Source organism: Gymnodraco acuticeps, unplaced genomic scaffold (assembly GCF_902827175.1).
Source record: "Gymnodraco acuticeps unplaced genomic scaffold, fGymAcu1.1, whole genome shotgun sequence".
Taxonomy (NCBI): Eukaryota; Metazoa; Chordata; class Actinopteri; order Perciformes; family Bathydraconidae; genus Gymnodraco; species Gymnodraco acuticeps.
Window position 1 is genome coordinate 5193844 of NW_022990042.1, and position 16047 is coordinate 5209890.

At 40.0% G+C, this 16047-nt stretch overlaps 1 protein-coding gene across 2 annotated transcripts; it reads left to right on the plus strand.

Moving 5' to 3' along the window:
- The first annotated feature begins 718 nt into the window (after positions 1-718).
- Positions 719-15286, plus strand: LOC117545544 (phospholipid phosphatase 3-like). 2 transcript variants are annotated; one of them, XM_034215363.1, is made up of 6 exons: positions 719-1072; positions 6290-6444; positions 11432-11712; positions 11797-11854; positions 11975-12151; positions 12823-15286. In XM_034215363.1, exons 1-6 carry the CDS (start codon positions 943-945, stop codon positions 12949-12951), a joined length of 930 nt encoding a protein of 309 aa, XP_034071254.1. In that variant the 5' UTR covers positions 719-942; the 3' UTR covers positions 12952-15286. The 2 variants fall into 2 exon arrangements, with proteins under 2 accessions (XP_034071254.1, XP_034071253.1); XM_034215362.1 differs by lacking the exon at positions 6290-6444 and adding an exon at positions 7311-7468 and having other exon boundaries at positions 722-1072.
- The last annotated feature ends 761 nt before the right edge of the window (positions 15287-16047 follow it).

Sequence of the window (16047 nt, forward strand, 5' to 3'; positions counted from 1 at the left end):
GCAAAATCCACTTTTTCACGTCAGTTATACATCAACATGTGTCCCCTCTGTGTAAAGAGACTCTGAAAGTTTCAGGAACAAAGATTCTCTCTCTTTTTGTCCTGATCCATTTCTATAAAAACCTGTCTGAAAATGAGATTTTGATCAGATTTTGGCCACTTTATGATTTCATTACGTTTTTTTGGCTTGTGTAACCATTAGCCAATCAGTAACCAAGGTAACCCCCGCCCACTTTATCACCTGAATCTCCTCCTAGAGCACCATCGTGTTATTTATAACCAAATACCTCTCAGAGGGGCGTGGGTAGGGGCTCCTTATTTTCATCTAAGTAACAGACAGAGAATCAGCACTTTTGAAACAGGGCTGCAACAGAGGGGATTATGGGATGTTACAATGCATGATCTGTTTGGTATTTCGAGCCACACACTTCAGAGACATGTTTTGTATATATGCGACACCTATAATATATTGATGCAAAAGAGTATAATAGGAGTATATTTTATTTTATATTTTCTCCTTATTTTGCAATATTAAAAAGTCCATTGGGTTTAGATTTGACCCTATGCTCTCATTCCCGGTTCTTTGTCATTGTTGTATGGGCTGACGTTGCTTGTGAAATCCCCCTGTGCGTGTGCGTGTGTGTGACTACCATATGGCATTAATTGAAAGGGGAGGAGCTGGAGGAGTGGCTGTCACAGGACTCTAACTTGGGAAGGAGGAAAGGATGGTTAAAAGTTAGTAGAAAGTGAGCAGTGATTGTTAGAAGAGCTAGCGCTAATGTTTGGAGAGGGCGTATTTGCTCAATTAGTTTAGACTTGCATGACGACTGCTTAAGATTCAAGTAGAACAAGCTAGATAGTAAAAAAAGAAACGTAGCCTACTGCGGTAACTTCACCAATACTTTTATTCCGTTTTTTATCTGAACCACTTAAGACTTTTTAAATGCAACGCTGTTTGATATATGAGAAAACCATGGCCGGCGAGACTAAGAACTCACTGAACAACAGTAACTGCAAAGACCACAGCAGGAGGAAGCTGCTGGTGGGAGTGGACCTCTTCTGTCTGTTCCTAGGTAAGACCCCCACTGGATGCTAATGACAGTCTAACTTGTGTGATATGTTTGTATAAAGTGTATTTCACGAGAACGTGTTGGTACTTTGCACTGAATGTATGGCTGTTTTATTCGCATTGTAACTTTAAACTTTACAGGCAGAGGTGGAAGAAGTACTCAGATCTTGTTAAGTAAAAGTAGAAATCCAAAAGTGTAAAGTAAAAGTTCTGTATTCAAGATCTTACTCAAGTAAAAGTACAAAAGTAGTGGCATCTACAGTAAATATAGCCTACTGAATGTATCAAAAGTACTGATAATGCAGATTGGCCCATTTCAGAATCACATATTGTTTTCTTATAATGTTGGTGTGTTTATCAAGCTGGTAAAGGTGGGACAGATTTCAACTAATTGTGAATTTAATCCAGGTGTACAAAAGTCTTAAGTGTTTATAATATGTGTTATCATTAATCCATATCTACAAAGTAACTAAAGTACTACATAAATGAAGGGGGAAAATAGTACAATATTTACCTCTGGATTGTAGTAGAAGTACAAAATACCTCAAAAATACTACTTAAGTGCTGTACTTGAGTAAATGTACTTGGTCAAAACCACTGTTTACAGGATGTGTTTAAAGTTCTTATGTTTGCTTCTAAACTCTTACTATACAATTGTATTTCCTTACACATCGCTATAATGTGTTATTTTCTATAATGTTGTTTTATGTTTGACATTAACTGCTGTATTATATGAAACTTTCACTTTCTACTCATGGTGTCCTCATACATTAAGTGAGCTTAATATAATAAAAACATAATTATTTGTTGTTAAAAACTATTACATTATTTATAAAATGACACACTTTTTAGTGTAGCTACACCAGCTCGTCAAGCTGTGTTTCCTAAGCAACAAGTGATGTCTTATTACAACTGCAGCCTGCAAATTAGCTACAACAGCTATTAAGTTAAATATTTTCCAAAAATACATTAGCTTAGCTAGTAGTGGAAGTATGTTTTCCTCAGTGGTGGCCAACCCCTTTAAAAAAATAGTACTGGCAGAGGGGAAAGTAATAAATTGCTCCAGGAGGGATATGTTTCTTTGGTCTCCAGCAGCCACACCTGTACTGTAGCTCACTCTGCTTTGACTCCTTATTATATTTTCCAGAATGGCTCACATTCCTCACCAGCAGGAATTCTCTTGATCTCAACATCTGGCATAATATATTGTGTGTGTGGAGTAATTAAGGGAAGTGGTAAAAGGTCAGACCTGAGTGTGCGTGCCTGTTGATCAGCAGAGATGTTAAACAGCTGGAGAACACTAGCTTAAGGTTGTTAAATATATTTTTTTGAACCTAGAATGTTCGCCCAACCTTGAGGCTTAAACCTTTGACCGTTCACCAATTTCACCCTGTTATTATCTTCCTTAACGTAATCCTGCATGGTGTTCTGTGGAACATCAGTGTAAGAAATGGCAAAGCAGTGTTTCAACTGCATGGGAAAGCACCAGCCATGCTGTTGTCAAAAACAATCCCATGAAAGATCAACAGTGTTATGTATTTTTTCGACCACTCCTTTCGTCTCAAAGGAGGGTAAATCCCCATGCTTTGCTCTGTGTATGTACCTTACCACAGAAAAGCTTGTCAACAGACCAGCAGTGTGTTTCTTGCTGAAGATGTGGTTTAAAGAAAGCAACCACAGGGAGGAAATGGTGGACCAGTAATGGTAATCACTCCTACTCCATTCTCACAGTGATTGCAGTTCTAGTATTTCTGCATCTAGGGAGATCTCTCTCTGCTTTCATGAACTATCTCAGGTCACTGTGATCCCAGTAGACCACCAGTGCCAGTAACAATAACATTAGTCACTACACTAGAGGAGATATCGACTCTCGATTTAGTTGTGATTGGAACAAAATCCTGGCAAATAAGCCTAAGAAAAGCAGAAAGCTGCAATGTAGTGTTTTTGCCTGAACCCAGGGGGGGGGGTTAGGTTAATCAGGTTCAGTTTACATTAAGCCGTAGCAGGTGGGTTTCCTGTTTACCACTTAATCGTCTTATGTTTGTGTTTTTGTTCTGCATTGTGCTTAAGGTGGTTCAACCGTTTTAGTTTTTGAACACAGGCCTTCCTTCTTGATGTAGAAAACAGGCATAAGTGTGGGTAGTTAAATGGTCAGTTCTCCAAAATGACGATACTATAATGTTGTGGGTATCTAATTCCTTTTTTAATGCCTTTTTAGGATGGTAGAAGGCCAAGGCACACAATGACATGTGCTCTTTTAAAGGCTTGAGTTGAGTTGACTCTAAAAGGCATTCATCCTACAGTCACAGTATGCACATACAAGGTTGTATAAGGTATGCATGTAAATATATCCTTAAGTGACATTGTCGTGTATGATTTATTTATGTTTATGTTCATGCATTGTTAGTATTTTAGTTTGGGGTTCTGGGAGTAGACGAGGAACAGATATGTAAACTGCCTCTTGTTTAACACCAGATATTCCAAAGATTTTAATAATAAATAGATGGAAATACTGTAGAAAATCAGCAGTAATAGCCGCTAGCAATTCAATGCAAATGCGCTTTTGTGTAACCCAAGAAGGCAGGTAGTTTCTTTCCGTAGTGGAACTCTGAAGTACAGCAGACTGACAGACAGGGGGTCGGTTGTGTGGGGGCTGCTGGGATTAAAAACAACTGCATCTGTGTATACACCACAACTATCTCAGACATGTATACATTTCTATGCCAGACACCGAGAGATCCCTGCAAGTGGAAAATGTGCGTCTATTTATTTGAATAGTCACACCATGGTGTTTTGGCAAAAGTCTCTAAAATATGGTGGGGATTTAATCCAGCGTGAGTACACTGATTCTAGTTTACACAAACTGCAGCTACACGAAGTTGCCAATTCTAAACTGGGGGGGAAGGAGTAGGAAATTCTACCAAGTGTGTCATATTTTGATGTGAGACAGCTCTTGGTTACGTGTTGAAAGAGCAGCCATCATCATTCTTAATTTACAGTGTTTGCTTGTTTGCCTGTTAAGCAAACTGCTTCAGGGTAAAACCGCCGGATAAAAGACACCTGATGTTAACATTAGTAACTGAAAACACACTGGGGGGCGGGGGGGTTGAAGTCATTTTGTTTGCTTCTGTTGTCTTTGGGTCGAGCTAATGCAAAATGCAAACCCACGCCTGCTGACTGGTGTTGTCGTTGGCGAAGCGAGGACAGCCTCCCTCCCTCTTCCTCCTCCTCGCCCCCCGGCTGTTTAGAAGCGGGAAAAGAAGGAAGAGGGTAGGAGGGGAAAATCCTAATGCGCTGTACTCAGTGCTGACACTGCACTGTTGAGACGGATGGAAGGGGTCGGAGGACAGAAGAAAAAAAAACGCTGGGTGTTGGGGAAAACAGGAACTGACAGCATCTTGTGTTTTCCTGGTCTTCTTTGCAATCAGCTGTTTGAAACACTTGACCCGTGTTGGTTCCTTTTGAAAAAGCTGTGGTCTCTTCAAAACCCCCCCCCCTCTTGTCTCTTTCCATCAATCCCTGCCCTTAACCCCGGGCAAGGGTCAGGACTCTTGGGGTTTCACATCCAGTCCTTTTTTTTAACGATACATATATACAGTGTATCAGCAGTTTTGTGAGGCCAAAGTCTTTGTTTTGGGAACCCTTGTGGTGGTGTTTACGGACAGGCTAAGCAAACTGAAGGGATCAGACGTTGAAGGGTACTGTAAAGTAATGTATATTTTCACGGTTACAGAACTCTGAGACATACCACCGTGCGCTTTCTCTCGCCACCAGACTTCCTCTGGAGCTGATTGAATCTGCGTCTAGGTATTTGTTTGGAGAGCGAGAATGAAAAGCGAGAAAGTTAATAACGTGAATCCTGCTGAATGTGGAGGGAAGGACCAAATTCCGAGGTTCCCATCAGGAATCGGCGCTCTGTCTGTAACCTGAGCTCAACCCAGCTGGACCTTCAAAGGCCAAAGTCAGCTGTGTGTGTGTGTGTGGATGTAAGGGGTTGAAGGGGCTCAGCAAGTGAAGCGTGTGTTGACATTTGGTTTTGAGAAATCATACCCCCCCCCCCCTCATTCACCACAACCCACACTCCCCTCGGCAGCTCTCGGTGTTGACCTCTACACCCCGGTGCTTTTTCGCTTTTGAGACCGAGGAAGACAGCGTGTGAGAAAGTGAGCGCCCATGTTTGTTTTCCTTTGTATCGCCAGATCTGCAGATTTATTCAAAGAGTTACTTGAAAGCCCCACCATCAGTTAAATGTCGCTTTGAAGTGATATGAAAGTGCGGTTTTCCAAATTCTGTCAAGAGATTGGAGGCCTCTCCTGGGTACCAGTACGTCCACACTCACATTTCAAAGTCCTCCATTGAAGCCATTGCTAAACGGGGGAAACAGGCTGTCATTTTTGGCTTGCATATTGCTAGCACCCACTCTGTTTGTTGTCTGGAGATAAATAAGATCTCTTTGCCACTTTAAGTGGTGAAAGACACTAAATTGATCAGACTTAAAGTGGGCCTTTTTTAAAGTGCACTTGAAAGCCTCGGCAGGAGAGGAGAGATGGCTCTGATACTGTTCGTGGGTTTTTTCTCGTCAGCTTGCAGCAATGGTCTCTAACTTAAAAAACACGACACATCCAATGTTGTTATTGCTAACTCAGCCGGTTTGAGATGAGTTGATGCTATTCTCAGAGAAAAGGGTTCAATTAAGACTAAGACAAAGATGCAGCTTTAATTCATTCCAATGCTTATTTACTCATGACAGCATCTGTGTGGGCTATTAAAAGCAGGATGGGATAAATAACTTGAATTCATGTCTATGGGAGTTTGTAAAATGTTTGTCAACCTCCATCTGTACATCAGTGTTTCCGTTAGCTTGTACTTAACAGACTTTGACCGCAATAATCTGTTAAAAACTGGCAATTAAACATTGCTCCAGTCATAATGTCCCCTGAAGCAAAGTTTGAGTCGACAGTACGCCTTACAGGCCTTCATGTATTTTGGTTTCTTTACAAACCGTTTTTTTTTTCAGATACAAAAAGAAAGGAAAATGATTTGTGTTATTAATGTACAGCATAGGGCTATCATGCTATTTTTTTGGTGTTAGGCACAAGTCTAGTGACTGGATTTAAACCTGCGTTCAATGTCATTCTTTAAACAGCCGGAAACACTGCTGTACATGTGTGTATTTCCTATTTACAATGTCTGTTGATACAGCTGACTTCTGCCCATACAGTTGTGCTTGTTGGTGCGTTTTTGCACAAATCTCCCTTCCCACCGTACCGGAGAGGATTCTTCTGCAATGACAACAGCATCGGGCTGACCTATAAGAGCAGCACGGTGTCCACCACGGTGCTCACAGCCGTGGGCGTCACTGTGCCCGTGGCCTCAGTAAGTCCTGCTGCGGTACTGCAAGACAACCAGAGGGAATATGTTGGGACACTCGGTTCATCCAACGGTTGGCTGGTGACACGATTGGCTCGACAGACTCTGACTCACACTCAGTGGTTATATGTTGCACTCCATTAGCTGCAAATCATGTAGACCGTGCTTTACAGCCAACCATTTTCCAAAAGCTATGTTTATCATCATAAGCCTTTGGATGTATTTCCCAGTGGCTGCCATTGGTTTCCAATTGTAAGAAAGGGTATTAAAAATAATCTGTGCCTACAAATTAATTAATTAATTAGTTGTTTATTCCATTAAAAAGTCAGAAAATAAAGAAAAATGTCATGGGGATAAACAAACTTAAATAACTACAAAAGAACACTTTTACAATTAGATAATACTTGCATTTAAGAAGATAATTGTTGGTGAAGATGACTAAATAAACTTTTGGAAGGATCATTTTCTGTAACGTGTATTTCAGGATCTTTCTATTTCCAAAGTTCTGCCGCTCTTTGTAAATCTACAGTCACATTATAAACGGAAACCAATGGCACCCTGAGGAGAGTGCAGTACGTAACATCTGATTTGGAAAGTGGCCATCAGCAAAATAAACTGCTTTGGCCCTAATAAAGTCTCTAATAATACTGAAAATGAAACAAACTTGGAGTCATTATCTCTTGATCAGCCACAGATCCCAGCCACAGAATGGACCGATCCTGTCCCAGATGTTCCCTAGTTGCCTCTTGCTTGTACCTGCGACCTCTGTAATTTGCCAGTCATTAACCCTGCACCTCCATCTCTCCCTCCCTCACCCATCCCCCCCACCCCTCCTTTCTCTCTCTGTGCTGCTCACTGCTTCTTCACACTAGCCGGCCTGCCTTTCTTGGTCATTGAGACCAGCGCTGTTCAGCCCTACCGTAGAGGGTTTTACTGCGACGATGAGTCCATCAAGTACCCGGCCAAACACGGAGACACCGTTAGCGACGGTGTGCTTAGCGCTGCTGGCATTCTTATCACCCTCCTCTCTGTAAGTCACCTCACTCTGATCACTAATGTCATTATCATCACTCTGTGTTTTTTCAGCAGCCTTCACCATTACTAGCAGCACACTCACTGTCACCATGTAACAGATCTAGTAAATGTATGTCAAATTCAATACTATAAATTAACTCGAATTACTAACATTTGAGATGACACACTTTAAAAACTTGAATAATATTTCATTGCTTATTTGGGGAAACAAAGAAATGTGAAGCAAGCAAGGGAGTCATTCATCCAACCAACCAATCACATTTCAGACAGTTAAATAAGAAATATGTTAATATACGTCCTGTTTCGGTCACTTATATTTGTCAAAAATATCATGCTTGGATCTTGAATGGTGATATAAATGTCTTAATTTAGAAACACATACCGTACATAAAATATACGCTTTCATCCAAAGCAACAAAAAGTCCATTCAACCATGAAGAAACCTACTCAATAAAGCAAGAATCCTGCAGTTACATTCAATTTGAATGAGCAAAAAGTATAACAATATGATAATGATGTAAGGATTTTCAACTGCTGACTCAATTACACTCGCAATATGTGTTCCTTTCTCCAATGTATCCATGCATATTCCAACTGCACTCAGACCCATGTTCACACTCCCATCAGAAAGCTTTATGAACTGAGATAATCCTACCTGATTACTGAAACAACTCCTCCTCATACCTGTGCTATCAGTCCCCCTTGATTGGCTTCAACACATTCCAGATAAAAAACAGTCAACAACATTTTTTCAGGGCTTTTCTCCTGGGGGTGGGGGGCTTCAGATGTCTCCATTGATAAGAGCATTCTAGCTATCAGTGAAGTATTGGGTAGTTTGTTGCAATGTCCTTGGAGAAAAATGGTGAGGATACGCTACCCCGACATCCTGTAATTCAAATTGAAGTTTTCTCCAATTGAACCGTAAAGATTTTTTTGCCATGGTTCTCGGTTATGCTGTTCCATTTCCAATGCCTCTGTCCACACGGCTTTGTGATGGCTAGAATTACAATTAGACTTAACTCAGACAACCGGACCCTTTTTTCAGCTTTCGTTTTATTCCCCCACATCTACAGTACACTAGGTAAATGATTTGAGTTTTTTCTCTGAGCTCTCTCAAAACAATCAAATTCAAGAAACATTCAATGTAGATACTGTACAACTGCTTCTGTTGTGTCGCTCTAGCCTTTTATAGAAGTCCACTCTAAAGAAAAATAGAACATAGGTTATGGTAATATGTTAGTTGTTTTTTTCAGTTTGAAAACATTTTACTTTCCACAGTTTCCTAGACTATTCTAGCTGTTCTTTAACCACTTCCACAATCCACATCACTGATTATTATTTATCTGAATTCTCATTTTATTACATTTTTCAGTGTAAGTATAAATGATCAATTCTACATTAATAATAATAATAATAATAATGCATGACACTTATATAGCGCTTTTCTAAAAACTCAAAGACGCTTTGACAGAGAATAAAACAGCAAAAAAAACAAAGAAAAATACAAAAACAGATAAACCAAAACAGAAAATTGTCACAAAATCAAGTATTTAGTCAAAAATCCTGAGATTAAAAAAATATCTTATCGCCTAGCGGTAGTTACAAATGTGCGTTGTTTTGTTAATATCTACTCTCATGTAAAATCTGTTAAAGTTACTGAGAAGAGATATGTGACTAAATTCAGTTACTAGTTAAAATGTTAGTTGTTACACAGAGGTTACATAAAAAACACAAAAAATGTATATGTAGTACGACTGTACAACTGTTGCTCTTTTTCTATCTTAGTACAAGTTCTTTTGACTTTTAATGAAAGTTGGACAGAAGCTTCAAATTGAAAACAAATCTAATGTTAAAGTTCCTTTACTTTGATGAAGGCATTAGAATGTTCGGTTCGTATTCCACAGGGTAGCAACTATTCAGTAATTAGTTACATTTCAAAAGTAACCTTCTCAACTATGCCAAGGGGCCAGCAAAAACAGATTCCTTGGACCTGCACTAAGCAGCAGTCACATTTGAAAATTCTTCAGGGACAATTTAGTTTCCCATTGATGTTCCTCCAAACTTGCCATAGCATGTGCAGTTGACCCTGGAGGACGTGCCACGGGAAGGTGCCTTGCCTCCTGACATGTCCCGTCTCCTTCCCTATAGCCAGTTGTGCCCCCCCCTCCTTGAAGGGCAGACTGCTACCAGGCTTGGGGCCACAGGGGTTTTAATGGTGAGAACGAGTTCTGGCCCCATGTAATTATGGTTGACGCAATGGTTGCTTGGTTAGATACTGTAATTGGTTGGGTGTAATTGTGGTTAGGGTCCAAAACAAGACTTTGCCAGATATCTAATTTTCTCCTCACAAAACCCCCTGGAGTGTTGTGGCTAGAAAACACCAACATTATGTCTTTTAGTGCTTTGTTTCCCACCGAATGGAGCTGAGAATCACAAGAGGCCAAGTCCTTTATAATTTATGCAGATCTTTTCAGAAGAAATGAAAACACCATGGTGTCATTTTGGAAACACAAGACATTTGAAACAAGCCGCAAATCAGCATCTTGCACCCATTATTACCTCTTGGGGTTTTAGAGTAACAGCTCTATAACCCACAATGCCAATTCATTTATGCATTCACATGGTTAATTATTTCTCACAAGGGGAACCAGATGTGTTTTTCTCCCCCTTCCCTCTTTTCCCATGAAAGCAGCTGGGCTTTATCGAGCTGGCTCTAAAGGCCTGAATGGTGGAAAACAACACACTCTATCGGCTTGCTAAATCTCCGTCGGGCTATCCCTCTGCACAGAGTGTTTCCCAGAATGAGACTTAGTTCTGCGCCCCTCGTAAGAATGTCTGATGAAACGGAGATACTAACAGAAAACAGCCAGACATCCCATGTGAAACCGGAGCCAGTTCAGAGAGGCAGCCAGAGCGGTGAAAAACAAGCATGCCCCCGACGTGCGCCTGGTGGAGTCCCGCCACGAAAATCAGACACGTCTCCTAGCGTTTCTGCTGATTAGAGCCAGCAGTGCCTCCCCCGCTGCCTCCCTCATTCCTCCAATCACCTTCCATTTTATTTCCCTTTCTACTCTACTCTGAAAGCTTTCTGTCCTCCCCTCCTGTCACTCCGATTTCCCCATGAAACTCCCCGAAACTCTCGTTCTGACTCCTCTACCACACTTTCATTTTGGAGCTGTTGGAAGACAACGAGATGAGGGGGTTGGAAAGTGTTTTTTTGGGCTTGAACAGCTGTTGCAGGTTAAGGCTGTCTACCCCCCCCCCCTTAGTGCGCCTTAAACGTCAGTCATCGGTTTTAGACGGTGGTTTATTTACACTTACTGAAAACTATACAAGGCGGACAGTTTGATTCACCTCCCACGTCGCCTCGCTGTTTTTCTCTCAGAAGTAGGATGGTACAGGTAAACACGTTCAACTCGAAAGTAGCACTTTTCAAACCACTTCAGGGGAAGTCATGAATTCTATTTTAGCTGTCATAATAACATCTTAACCTAAAAAAGGCGCGTACGTTAATTACAACTCTCCACTCTGACCATCAACCTGCTCCTAAATGTCCACCCTTGCCGAATCACATACTTTGATGTTCATTTCTATAGAAGCACAATGTTCAAATGTTAACAGGGTATTTCTAAAAGTATGACACAAGATCTCACAAGAACAAAGTTAATAGGCTTCAAATATATTCAGATAATGAGAAATAACTTAAGATTTAATTGTATTACATTACATGTGAAATATGAGTATGACACTTAGCTGATCAAGCAAATCCTTCTGTCCAAGCAACATCATCTAAAAGTGCTCTCCCATTCATCATAAAGAAAGTTGTCTCTTCTGCACTCGCACACTTTCAAACAGAACACAGTAGTTATGATTGAAATGCTTTGGAATTAATGGTTTCAATGGGATGGTGTTAACATCATGAAATTAACTGACGTCAACATCTCTTCCATGCCTTCAGATCATCATCGGTGAGAGCTACAGAATCTACTTTTTGAACGAGGGATCCAAGTCCTTTGTGGGGAACCCCTACATCTCCGCTCTGTACAAGCAGGTGGGCGTGTTCATCTTCGGCTGCGCCATCAGCCAGTCATTCACTGACATCGCCAAAGTGTCAGTGGGCCGCATGCGCCCTCATTTCCTTGATGTGTGCAAACCTGACTTCACCACCATCAACTGCTCCCTGGGCTACATCACTGACTACCAGTGTCAGGGGCCAGATAACAAAGTTCAGGAAGCCAGGTATTATCATAAAGCGAGAAACAATATATAGAAACGTGCTTTAAACTGTTTTCTTACAATGCTGATTGTCCTTTATTCTTTCAGGAAGTCTTTCTTCTCTGGACATGCATCCTTTTCCATGTACACCATGCTTTACCTGGTGGTAAGTTATTCAATTGTACACACACATTCTCTTACTATATATATTACAAACCCATTTCCCTCCCTAGATTATAAAGATTATTGTCATCAGTATCACATCACAAATGCTCTCTTTTTACAGTTTTACCTGCAGTCTCGGTTCTCTTGGCATGGAGCTCGCCTGCTGCGCCCTCTGACCCAGTTCACCCTCATCATGATGTCTTTCTACACCGGCCTGTCCCGTGTGTCTGATCACAAGCACCATCCGACTGATGTGCTGGCTGGTTTCGTGCAGGGAGCAATCGTGGCCTACTGCATAGTAAGTGGTTCTATTATGTTGTAATATTGTAAACGTCTATATTAGATGAGATATGAATTGTTGATTCATTTATATTTCAGTGGCCTCAACTATAAATACACTTTATACTGTTTTGTTTCCTACTTTCGATTAAACGATAATATCATTATTCTCTTTTCTTAAACAGATTGCAAATCTTTTTATAGACACAAAAAAGAGCATTTTTAAAAAAAAATAGTTGAGTGAAGTAAGGGGCTTGATAATTATAGCGTTATGGTGCTGCAGATACTGTATGTCCTGGCCCTCAAATAGTAACCACAAATCTATTTCTGGTAAAGATCACACCATGATCTTTTTAATATATATATTTTAATAAATAATAAGAATATTGCAAAAATAATCACTCCCTTAAATTATGTAAATCCTATTACATTTGCAATATTAGTCAACATAATCGCAATAACATTTTTTTTCCTCATAACATCTAACCCCACTGAAAATCGAAAACAGAAGGGGACCTAATACAGAACTTTGAGGAACTCCATATTGTATCCATAAATTAAAGGAAGTTGCATTACATTGGAAAATAAAGAGACAGGAACAAGATTTATTTCATAAGTGTATCTTGTTCGATTTTGAAGGTGTCTCCTTTGTGAGTAACATTTTCTTCTTTTCTTTTTCTTCTTCCGCAGGTATTCTTTGTATCTGATTTGTTCAAACCTAAAGGTAGACGCTCTACACTTTTGCCAATACAAGTGAAGAAAGATCTTGTTCCTCCTGCAGACATCAGTCAGCGGAGCAACCACCTCATCATGGCATAGAGAAGACTGCAAACTGACTCTACATAACCCTGTACTGTGCCGTTTCAATCACTGCTACAGCCACTGGCCGATACTGGATAGAACCAACTCTCAGAAATATGGATAGTGCAGCACATGGAATCTTGAAACACCTCAGAGGATGTCAAATGTCGCTTTCTCAACGGAAATCTTCTCTTTCTTCAGTCTTACCAGACATTTGAATGTGAAAAAGAAAGGACTAAAGACATTTGTACCTCCTCTGTTATGAAGATTTTCTAAGATTCTCCTCTGTCGAAGCCTTTCCATGGACAAAACTCTGAAATGAAACTGAGAAACGGCAGCTGTAAACAAAGCTGTGTGTGGCTTATTTTGCCTTCTACCCTCAGCTGCATCCAGCATGGGAGCTACACTAATATTCCCGCCTCTCACTCACCTTGTGACTAATACAAACAAATCATGACGAAAAAACAGATTCCTTGATTTTATGAAGGATGTTGTTTTTGTTACGAACATAAGAATTGTATGTAGGCCCTTACGATAACTTCTTCTGTTTGACAATATATTGTCCAGAAATGACTGCGATCAACAATGATATTGTAATTTTAAGACTTTTATTCCACTGAGGTAATGAAAATGATAATATAATAGGAGGACAATGCAAATACACCCTTTGCAAGAGATTACCATATCATTCTTAAGAATATTCACATTGTACACTGGAAGACATGTAAGGGAAGGAAGAACCCTAAAGTTTATTCTGATATCAGTTTAGGCTAAAAATGTTGGTACAATTATTAGGTAAACAACAGCATGTAAACACAACAGGCAAAATGATCACGGTCATATCCAAAAATCACCATTAATAGATAACCTCAAAATGATCGAGGTCTTGTCCATGTTTCGTACCATAGGTCAATAACTTCCTAAACGATCACCGTAAAAAAGTTAACGAAGTCATGTACATACATCAAATGCGTCGTAAAAATAATCAAGGTCAGGTCAATATTTTACCATGAGTCTGGAACGTAATTATCGTGAGGGGCCTAATTACATGTGAATTTATAGCAATATATCAGCTTGACTCTTTACTGGTTTTTTGTACCACTTGATTGACCTGAAGTGAAGCTTTTGGAAAGCTTTGTAAGCATTTATGTCCATAATGTGGTGTTCCTTAGAAGGTGCACATAAGTGTTGGATGTGGGCCTCTTTCTGCTGGCTAGGACGAGCCCCCATTGAGCCATTTAATGAAAGTCCTATCTGTTATATGTACCAGGTGGGTGCTCATAAGTGTTAGGTCCAGAATGCGTGTGTGGTGTGTGTGTGTTGGTGTGTGTGTGTGTGTGGTGTGTGTGTGTGTGTGTGTGTGTGTGTGTGTGTGTGTGTGTGTGTGTGTGTGTGTGTGTGTGTGTGTGTGTGTGTGTGTGTGTGTGTGTGTGTGTGTGTGTGTGTGTGTGTGTGTGTGTGTGTGTGTGTGTGTGTGTGTGTGTGTGTGTGTGTGTGAGTTCCTTGCATTACTTCTGTGTTAGGGTAAGGTCTTTTTCTGAGCCTGCCAATGTGTCTTAATGTCATGTCTAAATATTTCAGTGTTAATAGCCTACAAGTGTGCCTCCCTTCAGTCAGAGAACAGGCAACGGCTCTAACAGACATATGCATATTGAGACGGTAACACTGTGGAAAAAATGCATCACATGCAGTACATGTTCTTTACTGTTACTAATCAGAGCAATTATATTCATCACTGAGGAATCCTGTGATGAACTGTATGCTACACAGGCATAAATAGACTTGGAGTAACTACAGGGGCTTCCTAGTGAAGTGGTTACTTACCTTAGCTTTTCAGAGTAAAAGCACAATAAAGCAAAACATTTTTGGCACATTGTAACCGCTTGAAATCTCAAGTCTTTTAAAGTAATAAATGATGGTTGGTAATAAGGATCTGCATTATAATAGACACAAATCATTACATTTTAAAGTAAGTATGTGTTTGCATGACATTAATGACATTTTTTGCAAAAAAAAACTTTAAACCACTTACTAAAAGCATCATTCTAACTCGGTTTTAGGTTACTGAGACACATTTAGAAAATGTCTTGAGATCCACTTTATACAGCATCAGAACATTCTGCATACCATACCATACCTTGTACATTACTGTAGTATGTATACATACAGAATATTTCTTGAATAAATGCCCACTACGACCTGTGTGTCGAGACCTGTGTAAATGTAAAACATGCTGCTTTATAGAGGCAAAGCTTGGTGGATGTCATCCAGTAAAGTTGACACATTGTGAATATTACGTTTTTTTTAAAACAGCTCAGTACATGTTTATAAAAAAATAAAAATTGCCTTTCAATATTTTTGTATTGTGTGAAATGTTGTACGATGAAACTGTAAGACGTATAAAAGATAAAATGTACTAAAGTTCAAAAGCATTGGACTGTGATGTTTATTTCACTTTTTTGTCGTACATGGTTTGTGTTAAAATCTGACTTTTATACTATGATTCAGTAGTGGGCCAACTGTGCGTGCGATGGAGAGATCTGGGCGTGGGGCAATAGTAGACTTCCATGCTCGGCTTCCTGTGGGGAAATAGTGTACATTCCAGGCTTTAACCCCTCTCCCCAATGGCTCTCTGAAATAATATAGACTCCCACAAAAAGAATGCCAGAGTGGCAAAGGACATTCACATATGAGAATGCTTAGAAGTAATGCAATTTTCCTATAGTGTATTGTATTATCCCTGCAGATGGCTTTGTCTCCACATAAAACCTAAATAAACCATATAAATATATAAAGACCATCTACAGGTTGTACCATGTAAAGTTACTGCTTGTGTCAGCATATCTTGAGCCTGGTTTTGGAACGGTTTTTCATGGTATTTTAAGCTGATTGATTTTTACTGTGGATCAGGCAGAGTGCCCAGATTAAAGTTGATTAGTTTAATAAGCTGCAAAATGTGTTTTGTATTTATGACCATGCTAGGGGTGATAATTGTGTGCAGCAGCTCCCTTGTGTTATTATGACTATGACTGTTTCTAATGGCTTGATTGGGTACATGGCTACACCCAGGGTTGGGTTGTAACGGAATACATGTAACGGCGTTACGTAATCAGA

Excerpts from the sequence above, each read along its gene's own strand:
- LOC117545544 (XM_034215362.1), top strand. The coding sequence starts at position 943 with ATGCAACGCTGTTTGATATATGAGAAAACCATGGCCGGCGAGACTAAG. Across the intron at positions 1,073-7,310 it reads CCTCTTCTGTCTGTTCCTAG|CCGGCCTGCCTTTCTTGGTC; the intron begins GTAAGACCCCCA and ends TCTTCACACTAG. Across the intron at positions 12,152-12,822 it reads CAATCGTGGCCTACTGCATA|GTATTCTTTGTATCTGATTT; the intron begins GTAAGTGGTTCT and ends CTTCTTCCGCAG.